The 17,623-nt window shown below is 40.1% G+C and overlaps 1 protein-coding gene across 1 annotated transcript; it reads right to left on the reverse strand.

The window, feature by feature from the left end:
• Window positions 1-7,081: 7,081 nt before the first annotated feature.
• On the reverse strand, window positions 7,082-17,122 carry nelfb (negative elongation factor complex member B). Its single transcript, XM_084551289.1, has 13 exons — window positions 17,005-17,122; window positions 15,560-15,720; window positions 15,369-15,468; window positions 13,943-14,173; window positions 13,495-13,680; window positions 13,280-13,392; window positions 13,086-13,188; window positions 12,606-12,701; window positions 11,845-11,987; window positions 11,391-11,497; window positions 10,772-10,913; window positions 10,508-10,616; window positions 7,082-7,620 (listed from the first exon to the last, which is right to left on the reverse strand). The coding sequence occupies exons 1-13, from the start codon at window positions 17,104-17,106 to the stop codon at window positions 7,462-7,464; spliced, it is 1,752 nt and encodes a 583-aa protein (XP_084407415.1). The 5' UTR covers window positions 17,107-17,122; the 3' UTR covers window positions 7,082-7,461.
• Between the last annotated feature and the right edge of the window lie 501 nt (window positions 17,123-17,623).

The following is a 17,623-nucleotide window of genomic DNA, read 5'->3' on the forward strand; positions in this document are numbered from 1 at the left end:
CAGGTCTACAGACAACAGACTTTTTCAATGTTAGCCAAAAGTTTCTCATTTTTTTTGTTTTGTTCAGGTACCTGACCTGACACCTAAAAATAGGGGACAAAACCGGCAAAAAGTACTGGTCATCTAATGGTGTGCCATGCACTGCCCTCTTAGAGACATTTAATTCAGCCATGATCTTACACCGAGAACACCCATCTCTCCTTAGAACTACAATCTGCCTTCTGGGACTTTCATGTAGCTCCGTTACCATGTTTCCCACTATCATATTGCTTATTAGCAAGGTATGTTCTGCTGAAAACTTGAGGCATAGCCACATTTAGAACAGGTGAACAATTGTTGCAAACTGATTTTGTTGAACAAGCCTCTGATGAGTCAATCAAATCCGTGCGTGCCTTATCTGAATACTGCTCCCATGGGAAATCTGAACTTTTGTTAGAGAGTCCCTGGCCAATGTCAATGGCCTGCTTCAGACTGATTGCTGACTTAAAAAAATGACTCAAAACATCAGCGGATTTCCTAACAGATTAAACAGAATTATCATACGTGTGTATGAGTCACCGAGCCAAAAATACGTATCTGTGAGTTGTAAAAGTAAGTGCGCCTATAGGATTACAAATTAATTTTGAGGCAAAATTAGAGTCTAATCAGTGTGCTTAAACTAAGATGCCTTTTAGTGCATGTTGTAGCTTAAAAAGTTGGAAATTGATTTTCACAACACGTTTGTGGAAGTGTATGACAAAGGAGCCTTCTGAGGAGATCAAAAGAAAGAGTTGTTGTTGCTCATCAGGCTGAACAATGTTACACCATCTCTAGAGAGTTTGGAATCAACAAAACTACAAAACTACTATTTGTGAACAAATGGAGGAGATTTAAGACAACTGTTACCATCCACAGGAGTGTTGGACCAACAAAGCTCACTCCAAAAGCAAGACACATAATAGTCTGAGAGGTCCCAAAGGAATCCAGGGTAACTTCTAAGCAATTAAAGGCCTCTCTCACGTCGGCTAATGTTAATGTTCACGTTCAATCCACCATGAGGAGAACACTGTACAACCATGGTGTACATGGCAGAGTAGCAAGGACAAAGACACTGCTCTCCAAAAAGAACATTTCTGCCCATCTGCACTTTGACCAACACTGAAAAGACTATTGGGAAAAGTATTTGTGGATATATGAGACCAAAGCAGAATCATTTGGTTTAACCCCTTGTCGCCAAGTGTCGCGAATTCGCGATGCACTGTTTCTGCTCAGACTGCAGCCGAAATATCGGTTTGTGCAAATTCAAAAAATTCCTTGGAACCTTTTGCAAGCACTAGTTTCTCGTTGGACCAGTCGGAGTGGTAAGCAAAACACAAATAATTAATTTCTTTATATAATTGAAAAATCAATTCAGGCGTCAAGGGGTTCAATGAGAAGCGTCATATTTGGAGACTAAACAACACTGCATTCCAGCATCAGGACCTCATCTCGTCCAAGAAACATGGGGCTGGTAATGTTCTTGTTGGGTCTATATTGCTGCATCTGGGCCAGGACGACTTGCCATCATTGATGAACCAATGAATTCTGAATTATATCAAAGAATTCTAAAGAAACATCTCTCAGTGAACTGAAAACTTTAGAGAAACTGGGTCATGTAAAAATACTACCACCCCAAGTATACATATAGTTGCTATAGTAGACGTATATATTTTGTAGTCTTTGAGGACTAAAATTGCTACAATATTGTGTCTTATAGTAATTTTTCAATGTGTTTTCTATGTCTGTGGGCTCATGTATTAATTGACCTAAGCATTGGTCTCTGATCTTGAGTATTGAGTTAACAGCCTGTTGTTTCCTAGGCAGTAGGAGTAGTGAGAAATCGTTTTTTTTTTTTTTCTCATTTTCTTCTCTCAAAATGTTGTCTATTTCCTCTTTAGTAGTCTTAATTTCCTCTAACAACTGAATTTCCTGGGAGGTTCGATATCTATTTTCCATATTTTTCAATTTTTCATTCAGATTAAGGCATCATTTAAAAAGAGTTCTTACCTCAGCTTCAGTTGTCCTCAGCACTTTGAGTCCGGTAGCATATTGACTGTGTCTTTCTCAGGCTGCCGTCAGAGGTGGAGTTGCCCAGTGGTCTACAGACAACATCCTTTTTTCAGTTTTACTCAAATGCTTCTCATTTTTGTACCTCATCTGTACAGTTAAAGACACTTGAAACCCATAAATGATTTACTTTGATAGAAATAAGGTAAACGTCTTTTCTCACATCGCGTTCAGCAGGTTGAAAATACATTCAATGGATTTTTCTGCATTTTTTGAATGAGGTAATTTTAGTGCATTTGCTCAACTGTAGAAACTGCTTTGAAATTAACATTAATTTAATTTCTCTCTCAGGAGGAATCTCATCAGGCCATCATAAAACATACAGCTTTTCATACAGAGGGTCATGAAATTTGCCAGTTGCACACACTAAAGGAAGATACTGTATGTCAGCAAAGGTGAACCTTGGTTATGAAGTTTGTCTGGTGACAATCTAGGCTAAATTTCATAAAAACAAAAAAACAAACAAACAAAAAATAAATAATAAATAACCCAAAAGGGATTATGTGTGTGTGTCAAAGCTCCTCCAGGACCACAGAGCACATTTTAGACCTGGTTTTATGACATTCTGGCACCAAATCATTTGAGTTGCCCTATATGCGAGTGCTGTTGAGGTGATAAACAATTTGCATGTATTACTTGCAAAGTCATACGGTTCCTATTCTGTCTTGTTATGAAATCTCACTTTGCGTGGCCAATATTAAAACAGCAGAACACTCAGCAAAAAATCCATCCTGGTTGGTGACATTCACAAATGTATGCAATACCATACATCTTTTCATACAAATGGCCAAGAAAAGGGTGGCTGTGGCTCAGCAGGCTGAGTTGTCCACGAAGCAGAGGGTTCGATCCCAGAGTGCGCCACACGCCAAAGTGTCCTTGAGCAAGACACTGAAGTTGCTCCCATGCTCCATCTTGTGGAACCATGGAGAGCATGGCTTAGCATTAGAAGAGTGTAAAAACGAGTTTACGTGAGGGCATCATACTGATGTATGGCATTACTCTTATTTAATCTCTTTGATCATGTTCAGCGTCACTCTACAGCAAAGTCACTTCCTGTTCTTAGTATTGCTGGGGAACTGAAAAACAAGCTGATAAGCGATGTGGTATTGGCCTTATATGCATGTGTATATAATTACACTTAGGAAAACACTTACCAAACCCAGTTTTCACATGTGCATGGTAAGACACTGAGTGTGATTCCTCATAGTTCAGATATTTTACAGATTATCTTCCTCCACAGCCTCCCATGGTGCTCTATGGAATTTAAGTAAGGACTCTGGTAGGTCCAAGTCAATGTTTTCCTTGTGGAAGAATATTCTTTCAGAAGGCGGCTAGGATCATTGTAATCATAAGATTTACGCAGATCTGCCATAACATTATAACTGTTATCATGGCGCTTGGCAGTCAGTAACCGGCTGCTGTCTCTGTCCTGCACCCAGGATGGGTTGAGGAGGTCGTTTGTCTCTCAGGCCATAAAACTATCCAACGCCTCCCTGTGAGGAACCAACTGGACTGTGATTATATATATAGTTTTATTATTATTATTATTACATATCACAGGCAAGTGGAAAAATCTGAGGATCTTTGGGTCGAATTTTGATGTCTGGACGACTAGGTCGGAACATCTCCCAAGCTGCAACTCTTGTGGGGTATTCCCGGTCTGCAGTGGTCAAAAGTGGTCCATGGAAGGAAACGTGGTCAGATGACAACAGGGTCATGGACGACCAAGGATCACTAATGCACATGGGGAGCAAATGCAGGCCCTGAAAAAGTTAAGACAGGTTCTGAAAGGAAGGTGTCACAACACACAGTGTATCACAGTCTGTCCGGTCTCTATAGGGCCGTGTAGCTGTTGATGAATGGCTGTGTGTGTGCATCGCTTATCCAGGGAACACACGGAACCAGGATGCACTATGGGAACTAGGCATGCCAGTGGAGGCAGTGTGATGCTTTGGGCAATGCTCTACTTGGAGACGTTGGGTCCTGCCATTTATGTAGGTGCTACTTCAACACGAACCACCTACCTAAGCATTGTTGCTGACCATACATCCTTTCACGAAAACAGTGTGCCCTGATGGCAGTGGCCTCTTTCAGCAAGATAATGCCGCCTGCCACAAAGCAGAAATGGTTCAGGAATGGTTTGAGGAGCACAACGACAAATCCAAGGTGTAGGCCTCACTTTCAAATTTCCCACATCACAATCCAAACAAGTCCGCACAATGAAGGACCCACATCACAACTTGCAAGCCTTTAAGGATCTGCTGCAAACGTCATGGTGCCATACATCACAGCACACCTTCAGAGGTCTAGTGGAGTCCATGTCTTGATGGATCCGAAATGTTCAAGCAGAAAAGGGGGGACCTACACAGGTAGGCAATATTTGTTTGCTTCACTGTTTCCTGAGTATATTTCAGAGTTCCCGATTCTAACAATGCATGGAGCTTTCTTACACCACAGTAAGGAACACAGCTGTCCTCTCCTTCATATATAAAACTATAGCTGTAGTGTAGTCTGGTAGATGCTTGCGAATTTCCTTCTACCACCAGGCACTAGATGTTACATACAGGTTACATTTAGACATATTCCAAAGATGCTTTTTTTATTGTCGTATTGTAAAAACAAAAATGGAAGCTGGAAGAAATTTTGTTTTACTCATTTGATGAATAAAGTGATCTATTTTTGAACCAAAACCAAAACCAATCTTTTCTGAGCTCACCTTTCTTTGCTATTTGTACATTTGGTTTTACCTAATCTATTTAGAGTGGCCGTATTAAGTCAGCACAGGCCCCCCTCTCAGAGTAACCACAGGTGGAGTTATCTTTGTATTACGCAGATACAGATCTTAACATTATAGGTCTGTGAAGATTATGTTGCCCAGGCCATGGTTCATTTAAAGTTACACAGCTAAAACAAAGACTAGTTTGAGCTTTCTTGAAGGCATTTTCCCCATTCTCAGCTTGGGCCTGGATTTACTGGCCATTGATTAGTCATTAGAGTACCCCTAACTGTGGAAAAAAAACAGCAAGTGTGATAATCTTAGCAACTTCATCTAATTGCAGGTGAGTGCTGGGTTTTAATAGACTCTAGTCACACAACTGGCAAATTTACACCACCCGCAGATATCCTTAACAAAAACCCACACTGCCCTCCAGTCATTAAGTACTGAAGAAGCCACTTGGATGAAACATCTTTTAGAAAACTCAAACAAGTCCAGATGCTCTTGTTTCTTTCTTTTTTTTTTTTTTTTAGACAAACTTTACATAATGATTGTAAATTGTCATTTTCAAAGCCAATCATAGATGCTTCTGAAGAGCGAGCAGTAACGTCTTACCACAGTTGAAGAAGTCTTCTGTATGCTGAACCCAATAAGACAGTTTCTCTTTCACACCGCTTAAATATGAGGCTGCCAGGGGAGTGTCGACACCAGACGTTTTTCCTGTTGTAGTCAAGTGCTTCTCATTGGGTTATTTCTTAGAAAAGAGGTTTTGCTACTATATGTTACCAACTCTATCACATCTACCCCTGAAATTCTTAGAGTTTTGCAGGAATTTAGAAACATATCTGGATATAAACTAAATTTTAATAAAAGTGAATACTTCCCCATGAGTAGTAATGCTAGAGAATATCCCAATCTGCCATTTAAGTTATCCGCCGAGTCCTTTACATATCTAGGTGTAAAAGTCATCAAATCCTACAGTCTATTTAAAAGTAACCTCACTCCTCTGCTGGAACAGTGTAAATAAGATATTAAAAGATGGTCTATTTTGCCTCTCTCTCTCATCGGGAGAACACATTCTGTACAGATGAATATTGTGCCAAAGTTTCTATATTTGTTTCAGGCATTGCCTGTTTTCATACCACAATCTTTTTTTAAGACATTTAATCAAATGATTTCTTCCTTCATATGGAATAATAAACAAGCTCGCATAAGAAAAGAATTTATGGAAAGACCAAAAGGTGTAGGTGGGCTTTCACTTCCAAATTTGTGTACATATTATTGGGCTGCGAATTTTAATGCCACTTCTCTGTGGTTAAAAGATTGGAATGATAGGATCCCTGCTTGGCTCCAGATTGAAAAGGTTACAAGCAGCCCACACTCACTCCCTGCCTTACTTTGTGCTCCCCTACCATCACTAGTTAATAATATTAAAGATAATATAACTGTAACTCAATCCTTAGGTATCGTGAACCAGTTCAAAAGATGTCTGGGTATTCAGAATGTTTCTATTCACTCGCCAATAATACGTAATCACTTATTTCAACCATCTTTATTGGACAATGGCTTCAAAATTTGGTATGATAAGGGTATTCATAGTATTGAGGACCTGCATGTCAATAATACTTTTGCTAGCTTTGAACAGCTATCCAGAAAATTCACATATATTTATTTCACATATTCGAGAACAGTGGGAAAATGACTTGGGGGTTCAGCTGACCGATGATGAATGGGATATGGCTCTTACTAGGTTCCACTCTCTTTCTGATCCGACGGAATCTGTTCCCCCTGTTCATTTACAGAGGGTCATTGCCTTTTCCTCATCACTAGCTAGACGTTTGATTTTATTTAGGTGGAAGGCTGCTATTCCTCCATCACGTCACCACTGGATTAGGGACGTTATGCAGAACCTTAGGATGGAAAAGATCAGATGTATTATGTGAACAATTTACCTGGTCTGGAACTGGAACTCTGAATGATTACACCTGCCCTTGACCAATCCTGTAACAAGAAGTATTAGGTTTTTGTTGTTTAGTTTTTGTTTGTTTTTGTTTTTCTCTTGTCTGTTCCTGTCTGTTTGTCTATGACAATCACGTTGATTGTGGGTTTGATTTGTCTTTGTTTGTTGTCGGGATTGTTTTTCTGTGACTACTTGTAAAACAGAGAATATGATTGTTTTGTATGATAATTGGAAAATTACAAATAAAGTGTTTAAAAAAAAGAAAAAAGAAAAGAGGTTTTGCAATGTTCTACAAGATGTGGCCATCTCTTTGCTAGAAACACAACACAACACTTGCTTAGCATTTGTAAATAATCATTTACTTACAGGGTTCTTGCACTACTGAAGGGTTCCAATATAACACACACACACACACACACACGGCCCAGTTACATATGAAAACATTGTATATCTGGAGACTGATACAAGATGACCAAGCTTAGAAAAGAGAACTTTTTCTTTTGAGTAAAACTGTTTGCCACTGGACTACAGCCCTGTCAGACCTGGAAGACAAACATCTAAAGAAACTAAACCTCCATGAAAAACAGTCATACGGCAAACAGAAATATCAAATGTCTGGTGTTTAAAAAACTAATAAACCAGCTGGAAGTATTTACAGTAAGTCACTGATTAAGAATCGTCTCGTTGTTTCTGGTGCGTCTCAAAGAGGCGTGGTTGGGGTGGAGGCGGTGGCGGGCATGGTCACCGGGTGTAGCCCCAGGTCCAGGGATGGGGTTTCATCCGGTGGTGGAGGGCTCTTCTTCTGGGCCTCCAGCTTCTCCGTCAGCTGGGTGTATAGCTCCTTCAGCGGCTCACTGCACTGTGATCACCGGGAACAGAGACACACAAAGAGTCAACTCCCTTTTGAAGACACTTATCCTCATCTTATATTTACATGTGAACTGATTTGAAACAACAATGTCAAACAGGTTATATATCATTGACTGCATCAGCCTGTGTGCTGATGCCTGAAATGGAAAATGGAGTTTGGGATTGTTCCTGCCAAGCACCATTTCCTGTAGGCATGTTGGATCGTTATATTCCTGGTAGTTGATGTTTGATAGGACAGCTGCAGCTTGAAAAAAAAAAAACTGTAACTGTCTAAATGCTTAGAGCTGCCTTCAAATGGTGTCTTGATTACCATGTTCATGAGTAAAGTCCATATGAATGGTGCCATCTTGTGGTATTCACCACCTTGTAACTGGTCCAATGTCCAAGTTGTGACATTTTTAGAAAATTAATATATTGTGATTTAGTTTCTACTGATTTGATTTAGTTGCTTTGTAGTTTCACAACATGTATGAATAAGTACTGACACAAGATTAGTCAACGTGTGAGGGAGACCCAGAAGAGAGCTGCATCAGGGCTGAAAACTGACTGGATTGAAAGCATGATGACAAAGTAGAGCTTGACAAAAGCAAAGCCATATGAAAGATATGCACCTATAGGGGAAAATATTGTGGAAATACCACAAATCTCTGGAACTAAAGAGTTATTAGTTTTGTGAAGTTTGTTGAAAACGGAAATATCTCTAAATGTATTGATATTGAATCAACTCAAATCACAATCAGTAGCGATACCCAACTGTAATTTACAAACCATCTTCTGTTTGTCACTAAAGCTTTTATTTTTCACATCTGAATAGCCTGGTCTCCTTCATTACAATGAAGCACAGTAAAGAAATAAATACTTGTTTGATCATTTCATTTGGGATATATTGGCATCAAATCACATTATCTTCATTATATGTGTATAAGACAGATTCTGTACAAAGGTCATTATATTCGCAACTCAATGTACAGAACCTCTAGTTCACACCTCAGATGTACGAAAGTGAAGTGTACATCTGAGTGTCACTGGAATGATGAGGAACAACCACAAACAGTATTTAACCGGGTGTATAGTTTTTAATATCGTCTGGTGTGAATTGAAAGGCACAGATCTAGATAGGATGGAAATATTCATGGCCTAAAGTCGAAGGAGTTGTGAAAGACTGAAATAGAAAAGTGCTACTTTTTCTATTTCTGACCGTGTACAGTTGCATCAGAAAGTATTCAGTTCTGTTTCCTTTCTGCTCCCATTACTGAGTTGATTTAATTCTAACAGAATAAAATAAATGTTCTCATCAAACATGACAACATGTTTTTTAGTTTTTTTTTCTTTTTCTAAAACTCTAAATAGGTCAGTGGCCTCAGCAACTGTAAAATGAAATAAGTTTTGAAATCACCAGGGCTCCTCTTACAGTTGGTCGTCAGATGCACGTCACCGCCCACATGTCATTTAGAGCAGTGATCCTCAACCCCCGGGCCGCGGACCGGTACCGGTCTGTGGGTCATTTGGTACCGGGCCGCACAGAGATAATAAATAACTTCCATTATTTCCGTTTGATTTATTATCTGAGTCTGAATGATGTTTTATTTTGAAAAATGACCGGATTCTCTCCATTACATCCGTCTATGACTCACTCTTGACGCATGTCAAGGCCTCGAGACCATAGATCACGTGATACATTCCGAGATCGCAAATGACGGGGGCCTTAAACGTCTGTTCGAGACAACAACTCTGCCGGTGTTCTGGATTAAAGTCATGGCAAAATACCCCGAGATCATTGCCATTTCCGACATCTTGTCTGTGTGAAGCAGGGTTTTCTGCAGTGACAGCAACCAAAACAAAATTACGAAGCAGACTGGACATAAGCAACACACTTCGGGTTTCATTGTCTCCCATTACCCCAAGATGGGACCGTCTTGTTGCAGCAAAACAAGCGCAGGGCTCCCACTGATTCAGTGCTGTTGTGAGTAGCTAGTATTTTCATGCACTTTTTGTTTTTGCGGTGTCTTATTTTGAAGGCATGTTTTAACGTTACCATAGCGACCAGAGAGCGCTGGGGCAGAGAGGATGTTACTCATGTCATGTTCTGTTGTTGGTGTGACGTTATTAGGACGCTGCTAATAAAGTTGCACATGAATACACGGTGGATTTATGTTTATTATTATTATTATTTTATAGAGAAAATACTACAGTTTTTATGCCGGTCTTATCATTTTATTTTGTTTTTATCTGCTACACCTTCCGGTCCGTGAAAATACTGTCTCACATTAAACCGGTCTGTGGCGCAAAAAAGGTTGGGGGCCGCTGATTTAGACGGCACTGAAATATAAAAAAAGGTTGCCTGGTCTACTTTCGAGTATAACTGGTACAAGCACCATTTCTGGCAAATACCAGACATAGCTCATCATCTGCCTAATGTCATCCCTACAGTGAAGCATGGCAGAGGCAGCATCATGCCATACAAGTGCTTCTCAGGGACAGTTGTCAGAACAGAGGGAAGAATGAATGAAGCCAAATGCAGAGAGGTCACCTTTCAGTATATTAATGACCTGAAGGAATCAGGTTTTGAATTCAGTATTGAATTTAAGGCACCGAATGACCAGTTTTGTTTTTAATAAGTTTAGAAACATATAAGAATATGTTTTTAATTGTTTTTTATAGGTCGTTTAGCATGAGTATATTGACTGATGGTTAAATAACAGTTTTACTCATTTAAAATTAAATGTACACCACTAAAAAGTAGAAAAAAGAGATTGGGGTCTGAATACTTTCTGTTTAAGAAGTTTTTTTCTCATATATTACTGGGGATAGAAAAGAGAGACCTGATTGTACCCAGCACTGCAACATCTGTTCATGAACGTAAAAAGGAAGTCTACCTGTTTTGGAGGTTCAAGAGTTTTCATTAAGGTTTCCATGTATGACGGCAGCACTTTGTGGTGTAAATGCAGCAACATCCTGAGGCTGTGTCTGTGGACGTTCTCTTTGCTAGAAAATATTCAGACAGAAACGGAAAGAGTCAATAAAGACGACATAGATACAATTCTGTCCATTTTGTTTGTGCCAAACTTATGCAACACTTTCTATGGCACCAAGGATCTGGGCATCTAGTTGGATAACAGGGTCCGCAACAATCGACCTACCTGGAGAAAGACGTAAGGAGGAAGCCATCAAAAACAACTGAACAAAACTCTTCCGTTCCAAACTCATCAGAGAGAAGGGTGAGGTGGCCCGTCAGCAGGTGCAGGAAGATGTCGCTGAAGGCCATGTCGTTGTAGGTCTCCACTGTGGGGGGATGGGAAGAGCAGAGATCAAAGACATGCTAACTCAACAGCTCAACACAGGAAGTGTTCACAGTACAGATCAACAATGACCCAAAACATATAACGCAGAAGTTTTTGAAGGTAAAGGTCAAGTCAGCCTCCTAAATTTGACCTGATCGAGCTGCATTTCACAGTGATTGAGGAAACCCATTCTTTGGTGATGTCCATGGGTACCTTCATGATTATTTGAGTTCCTGAAAACAGGGACTGTACACTTGTACCGCATCACAATGGTTTCATTTCAGATGAATTGTGGTGGTGTAGAGACAAAATTGTGAACTTTTTTTCAGTGTTCAAATATTGAACAATATTTTCACATCTGACTGTGTGTGGTAGAAAAAAAAAATGCTTCTGTAAATCTGGTTTAAAATAATATTCTTTCAGATATTTTAGGACTTTTCCTCCCTTACACAAAACTCAGGAGAGTAGTGACACTCACCCAGGGCGGGGATTAACCTCTGTAAGGCGTTCTTGTTCCTCAGTTTGGCAATGTGCAGGACGTAGTAGAGACCCATTTCACAGGCCACTCTGTTCTCCTGCAGGTACCTGAGAGGCAGCAAGAAAGACTCAACTAAAGCATCTTTCATAATTTACATTAGTCATTTCAAAGAAGGAAATCCTCCATAACTGAATGTTGTTGTAATTTGAACTCACAAATGAATCTAATTATTGCATGACTTTAACCTGTTTAACTCCAGGCCTCATTTTAAATCTATTAAAACGATCTTTCCTCTTGAGAAAGGAGGGACATAAGGCTATGAAGTATAGGTTAAGTCTTTGGTCAAATTGCAAACCAAATCTTCTCACCTCCTAACAAAGGAAGCGGTATATTGTTGATACTGACAAAAACACAACTTCCTTTGACGTCAGTCACTTTCATGCAGTACTTTTACCTGTTGAATGCGTCTGGTAGGGTGGTGGGGTACAACAGCGAGCTCTTCTCTTCGCTCGGAAGCTTCTGTTCTACGGTGAAGGTGTGATCATCAACAACCACGGACATCATTGAAGGCAGGAAGCGGGTCACCACCTCCGAGTCCTGAGGAAGGGTTCACAGAAAAAAGATATAGTTGAACTACTGAAAATGACAAAGCTCAGTATGTCCATAATCAAAGGATTCACATTTACTATGGAAATTGATTAGCTCATCAGTCTTCCATAGTAGCACCTTACATAAAGGAGGACTAACTACTGCACGAAATGTGAGAAAGTTAAAAGCTGGGGCATGATGAGGATGAGGATGATGTGGAGTATTGTCCAAAAACTGCAAGCCTTTTTACAGGTCTGAAAAGCTGATTAAACTTAACTTCCATAAGTACTGCCCATCATTTCAAACAAGAAATCCCCACGTGTGTTTTAGAGCTCCATGCACTGCGCCCTTAGAAATGAAATGAACCTGCATTTGTTTTCTCTGTAAAGGGCTGTTATTGCCAACCATTTCCTACCTCTCTCTCTCTCTTTTTTTTTTTTTTTTTTAAAACAAAATTTTAAAGCCAATTAGGTCTAATTATAATCCAATTTTAATTTTTGGACCCGATTCTGGCGAATAAACGAATCAAAACGAAAAACAACTGACTCATCTTCTAATCATTTTCACACAGTTTGTTCCATAAAAACTTAATGCACAGGTACACTTGAGGTGACAGTGAGTACGCACCAAACGAGGTTCTTTGAAGACCTGGCTGTCTATCATGTCCCACGCTCCTTGACCCAGTGACAGCATTCTCAGCAGCAGCATCAGGTCTGGACTGTCCTGTTCACAAATATAGATACAGGCAATGACTAAAAATACATCTAATGAATGTGGAAAAAAATAAAAAATAAACAACTCCCTGGCATACTCATGGTCCTTTAAAGACAATAGTTAATTATACCACTTGGATGCTTTACTCTCATGCCACAGGCGTACTTTAGATTCTTAAAAGTAGAATGGGCAGTAGTGGTTTGGGTGGCAAACACCCTCACATCAATGTCTCATACATGGACAGTTTTTTGTATATATACTTATTTGAATCTTCCTTCTGAAGGGGTCAAGATTATCAGCAGTCTTTTTTGCTTCGTCGGCAGCTGTCAGTCACTAAAATACCACAACATCATCAGCAATTTGTTGTTGTTTTTTCATGCACAATATGCTCACCCTGGGTAAAGCATCCTGACTCAGCAGCTCTTGCAGGTTTCTCATAATACTCAAGACCAGGGTGTTACAGGCAAAGGGGTCACACAGGATCATGGACAGGTCTCTGGAAAACACAGAATGATAATTCAAGCATTCATCAGAGACCAACAACTCATAAACTTGCTCACAAACTTAAACCACTCAATCTCGGTTACCCAAGGACTTGCTCTTGTCCTTTCTTCACTCCATCCAGGAAACCTTGTAGCTCTCTGGCTCGCTTGCCGTCCACAAACTTCTCCCGGATGCAGGCATCTAAACACCAAGTGAACTGTCACAGCAGAAAAAAAACAACAACATGTGAAACAAAGCTCAAACACAGGATATACAGGATTTGAGGCTGTTAATTCAACCCCATGGTTTGTGTCCTCACCTTATGGCAGGGGTCAACAGAACAGATCTCGCTGATGTCCAGGTCGTGAAGAGACATCAGCAGCTCTGCTCTCAGAGTGCAGTAGTGGACGTTTCGCGTTCGCAGGAAGAGCGTTCGTAGAAACTGCAGCACCATGTCGTACAGCTTCACGTTCTTTCCAATCATCTGGGTCAGCTTTAGAACCACCTGCAAAATACAAGCCGCCAGAACAATTACTAACACTGCATGCAGGACTGATTCAATGTGACTTACACCTTCATTGTCTCTTTTGTCCAGTGTGAATTTAAAAAAAGAAGGTTGGAAATCATCAGCAAGCGAATTAAAGAGTAAAGATGGCTATTTTATTGAGTTAAGTCTAGTCTCAAGTGAAGTATGCATAAACTGATGGCATATAAAATACTCTCTGATTCCAGTTTGAGTGGAGCTTCAAGCATCTCGTGTGACTCACCTCGCCTTGGCGGCGTGTTTTGGGAGAAGGACTGAAGAAATTGTGCAGGATGGAGAGGTCACTGCTGAACAGAGCAGCTTCCTTCTCCACAATGTACTGCTTTAGGAGTGGAGAGACTTCATCTCCAAACAGAGCCTGGTTGTCCTGCCAGATCTGCCTCTTCACCTCCACAGCACACACCTTGTACAGCTCTTTGTCAGCCATCACCATCTTCAGTTTCTTCTCTGGCACCTGCAGAAAGGAGCGTGTGATATAGACTGAGAGGTATTCTTGACCTATTGTAATCCTCGTTTAATTGTTGTCCAAGTCATAGATGTATGTCTATAAGCTGCTCTCAACATCTTTCAGATGAACTAACATGACATTAGGTCCATGAATCCCAGCAATACAGCAGGGAATAAATATGTGAATATATGTTTTTAGACGCCACGATAGTTTCTACTACTGGATGCTATTTTTCACCTGGATTTATGAGTGGATTAAGAATAGTTTGTGCAACTTTACTCCCTACCAAAACCTGGCATATTAGAATAACAGATTATGTCATCAGTATAAATATTAGATCTGGATCTGGGGTGATTAAACACGATGCTGAGGGAAGGTATTGCAACAATGGATGGAGAGAAGGCGGTTTAGGGCCATTAGTGTAATTTTCTCACATTCACACTCTCTGACAGGTCAGTTATCTGACCAGCCGTGAAATGATTCTTGACATGATTATATATGCCACTTTATGCCACAACCAAGTGTGTGGTATTTAGGGCTGCAACGTCATTTGCTGATGCAATCTGGGATGCCTATTAGGTAAATGTGTCAATTTCCTTGGAGCACATTGACGCTTCGTAAAAGTGTCATTTGAACAGAGAACCAATACGACGCATGCTTAGCAGAAATTAAACAACAGGCCACAGTGTCACAACTGCTACGCGAGAGCATCTCAACAGAGAATCCTTGCTCTGACGTCAAAACAGCAAGACATCGGCGTCAGTATTTGGACTATTAAGCAAGTTTAGTCTTCACTGGTTGATGATCACAGTCTCCCCGTCTGTTAGGATCCCAACAAAGACCCTCTAGATTAGGTGCTAACGGCTAGCATAGCAGTGTTACAGTGCACATATAGACCTATAAAACAAAATTAGCCAGATTTTCACTGACGTTATGCTCTAAGTGGGTGTAAGCAGTCCTGGTGCTACTTTTTCAGTATTTAAAATATATCCTGTTTACAGTGACTGTGATTTTGCTCTGTAGCATTGAAGCAGGTCTAAATATAAACACTTTAAATTTCCTCCTTCTTTTGTTGTAGCCTGCCTGTGACTGCACACATGTTAACAGACTGTGATCATGACACTACTGATTAAGTGTAGGTACAGCAGCGATATAACATTTTACTCTTTTTAGAAGCTGAAACAACAATAGAAATACTTGCCTTGGGTAGATGCTTCAACACCTGCATTACCACTGGCTGAATGGACGGCATTTTAACAAGTGGAAAGCTCTTCTCCAGAAGCTCTTCAAGCTTCCCATATCTGTAAATAGATGGAAATGAAACAAGGCAAGTCACTCGAACTGGTACTTTCAGAGAACATAACTCAAAGTCAGAAACAAACAACCACACACCTGTCCTCGTCCTTGCCCTCTGCAATGGTGGCGACACGCTCCATCAGCTTATCTCGAAGCTCATCAAAGACAGACTGGTGAAACTCCAGCCGAGGCGTCCCATGGAGGTCGAGGAAGGGAAGAGCAGACTGGAGTGTCGGCAGCAGGATGCCATTTTCCATCTGCAGTCATGGAACACATTGACATTCCATCAGAGATTAGTGTTACTCGTAGAGACTCTTTTCAGAATCGCACAAATACATTCTGACCTTCCTTCTCCCAAGATGGGAAGACAGACAGAGACAAAAAGGTTTCACACCTTGAGTGTGGAGAGTTTCTGGCTATTAATGAGTTGTTAGAGAACCACCTATCATGAACAAGACATCCTCTAAGTGCAGGTGAATATTGTCATAAAACCTAAGAACTGCACCGGCCATTTGGAACTGCAAAAACCACTTGGAACAAATTTCTTCAAGAAAGCTCCAACAATTCTAAATGTTTTAAATTTGATTCTGCCATATAATATAATATGCCAAACCATTTATATGTCTAATCTGCCATATAAATCGGCCAGTAAGCTTTGCTCTATTGAAGAACTGCATTAAAAAAATCTCCTTGTGCTCAAAATGACCAAAACTATATTGATAAGCTGACCAATTTCAAATACTATACCATGCCATCTAAGAGATAAGCCCCATTCAGCCACAACATGCCTTTAACATTGTTCACCGGTCAAGTGAACAACATTGATGTTCTCACTACAATGCAATGTTTTTCTTGGAAACCTGGGTCCTGGTATTTATGTGATTTTGGAGATACTCTGACTCAGTTATATACCCAATCAAAATTTCGTCCAAGGCGCTCAGATCCTTTCATTTGAACATTTTTCCTGCGTCTCTAACATCAGAGTACAGGTGAGACGGCAACCTGTGATTATAGTCAGTCATGCACCTTTCACAATGTTATGCCTGATCGGTGAATTACAAAGAGTATTCTCTTCATTTGAATTTAAATTGTTTTGAAGTTGGTTTTCTGACTGCAGCTTTTATGAACTAGTAAGAGGTCACCCAACAGTTAAGCTAATTATGAAAACAAAAGGGCAACATTAGTACTTAAAAACATAATCTAGCTTGCATATTAGGAACTTTTTTTTTGTGGTGTAGTATGTTACTGATGTAGTATTATTCTCTATCTGAGACTTTTCAAGTAAAAATACTATTCTGAACACTATGAATCCTAATTAGTATTTAAAAATATGAATTTATGAGAAACGACCAACTCGATTAACTAAGTATTCCAACTGTCATGGATGTAATATGCATATATTAGTCTTTCTCTGCCACAGTGCAAAAATTAGCCTGATGAGCACATAGCCGACACACATATACCGATTAAAATATCTATATATTTTCGAGCCTATCAGTCATTTGTATTGGGGAACAGGGCCCGTGTTACTGTAGCGTTACCTGAAACTGATCAATGGCTTTCAGAGGCTCTGTGCAGTTGGTGAGAGTTTCTTTAAGGTCCTCGCCGTTGGATATCCCGAGCTCAGGCAGCCCCGCGAACATGGTTCCGGTTTAATCATCAATTTAAGGATTTAGATATGTGTGAATAATATATTTTAACGTAAATGTAGCAGCCGAAAATTTTAAACGCCTGCTACAACACACTGCAACACATTATTTGGTTTTCCGCTGTGGTATCCTGTGTTGTAACCGTGTAAACAGTCCGTCAGAAACACCAGCGACGACAAGAGTTCCGTTTTTGTCGAGCTCAGCCGCTAAAACTCAGCGGGAAACATAAGACAACGGGTTAGCAGAGTTTTCTTTCTTTCTTTCTTTCTTTCTTTCTTTCTTTCAACAGGATACTAATTCAGTAAGAGTAATAAGAATTTGTATGGATGGTGACGTTTTCTGCTGTACTATCCTGTGTTGTAACTGTGTAAAAAGTCAGTCAGAAACACCAGCAACAACAGTTCCGCGGTTCGTGATCAGCGGGAAAAGGAGGACAACAGGGTATTCTTGTTTTTTATTTCTTTCTTTCGATAGCAGTTCAAAATCAGGAAATTGAACTGTCATGAAGTTG

Source organism: Chelon labrosus (assembly GCF_963514085.1).
Source record: "Chelon labrosus genome assembly, chromosome: 9".
Lineage (NCBI taxonomy): Eukaryota > Metazoa > Chordata > Actinopteri > Mugiliformes > Mugilidae > Chelon > Chelon labrosus.

What these genes read in the sequence shown, in the direction of transcription:
- nelfb (XM_084551289.1), bottom strand. Translation starts at nt 17,106, where the DNA reads ATGTTCGCGGGGCTGCCTGAGCTCGGGATATCCAACGGCGAGGACCTT. An exon ending in AAGCCATTGATCAGTTTCAG is followed by an intron (nt 15,721 to 17,004) that starts GTAACGCTACAG and finishes CCATGACTGCAG; the next exon opens with ATGGAAAATGGCATCCTGCT. An exon ending in CTCTTGAACCTCCAAAACAG is followed by an intron (nt 7,621 to 10,507) that starts GTAGACTTCCTT and finishes CGGTGATCACAG; the next exon opens with TGCAGTGAGCCGCTGAAGGA.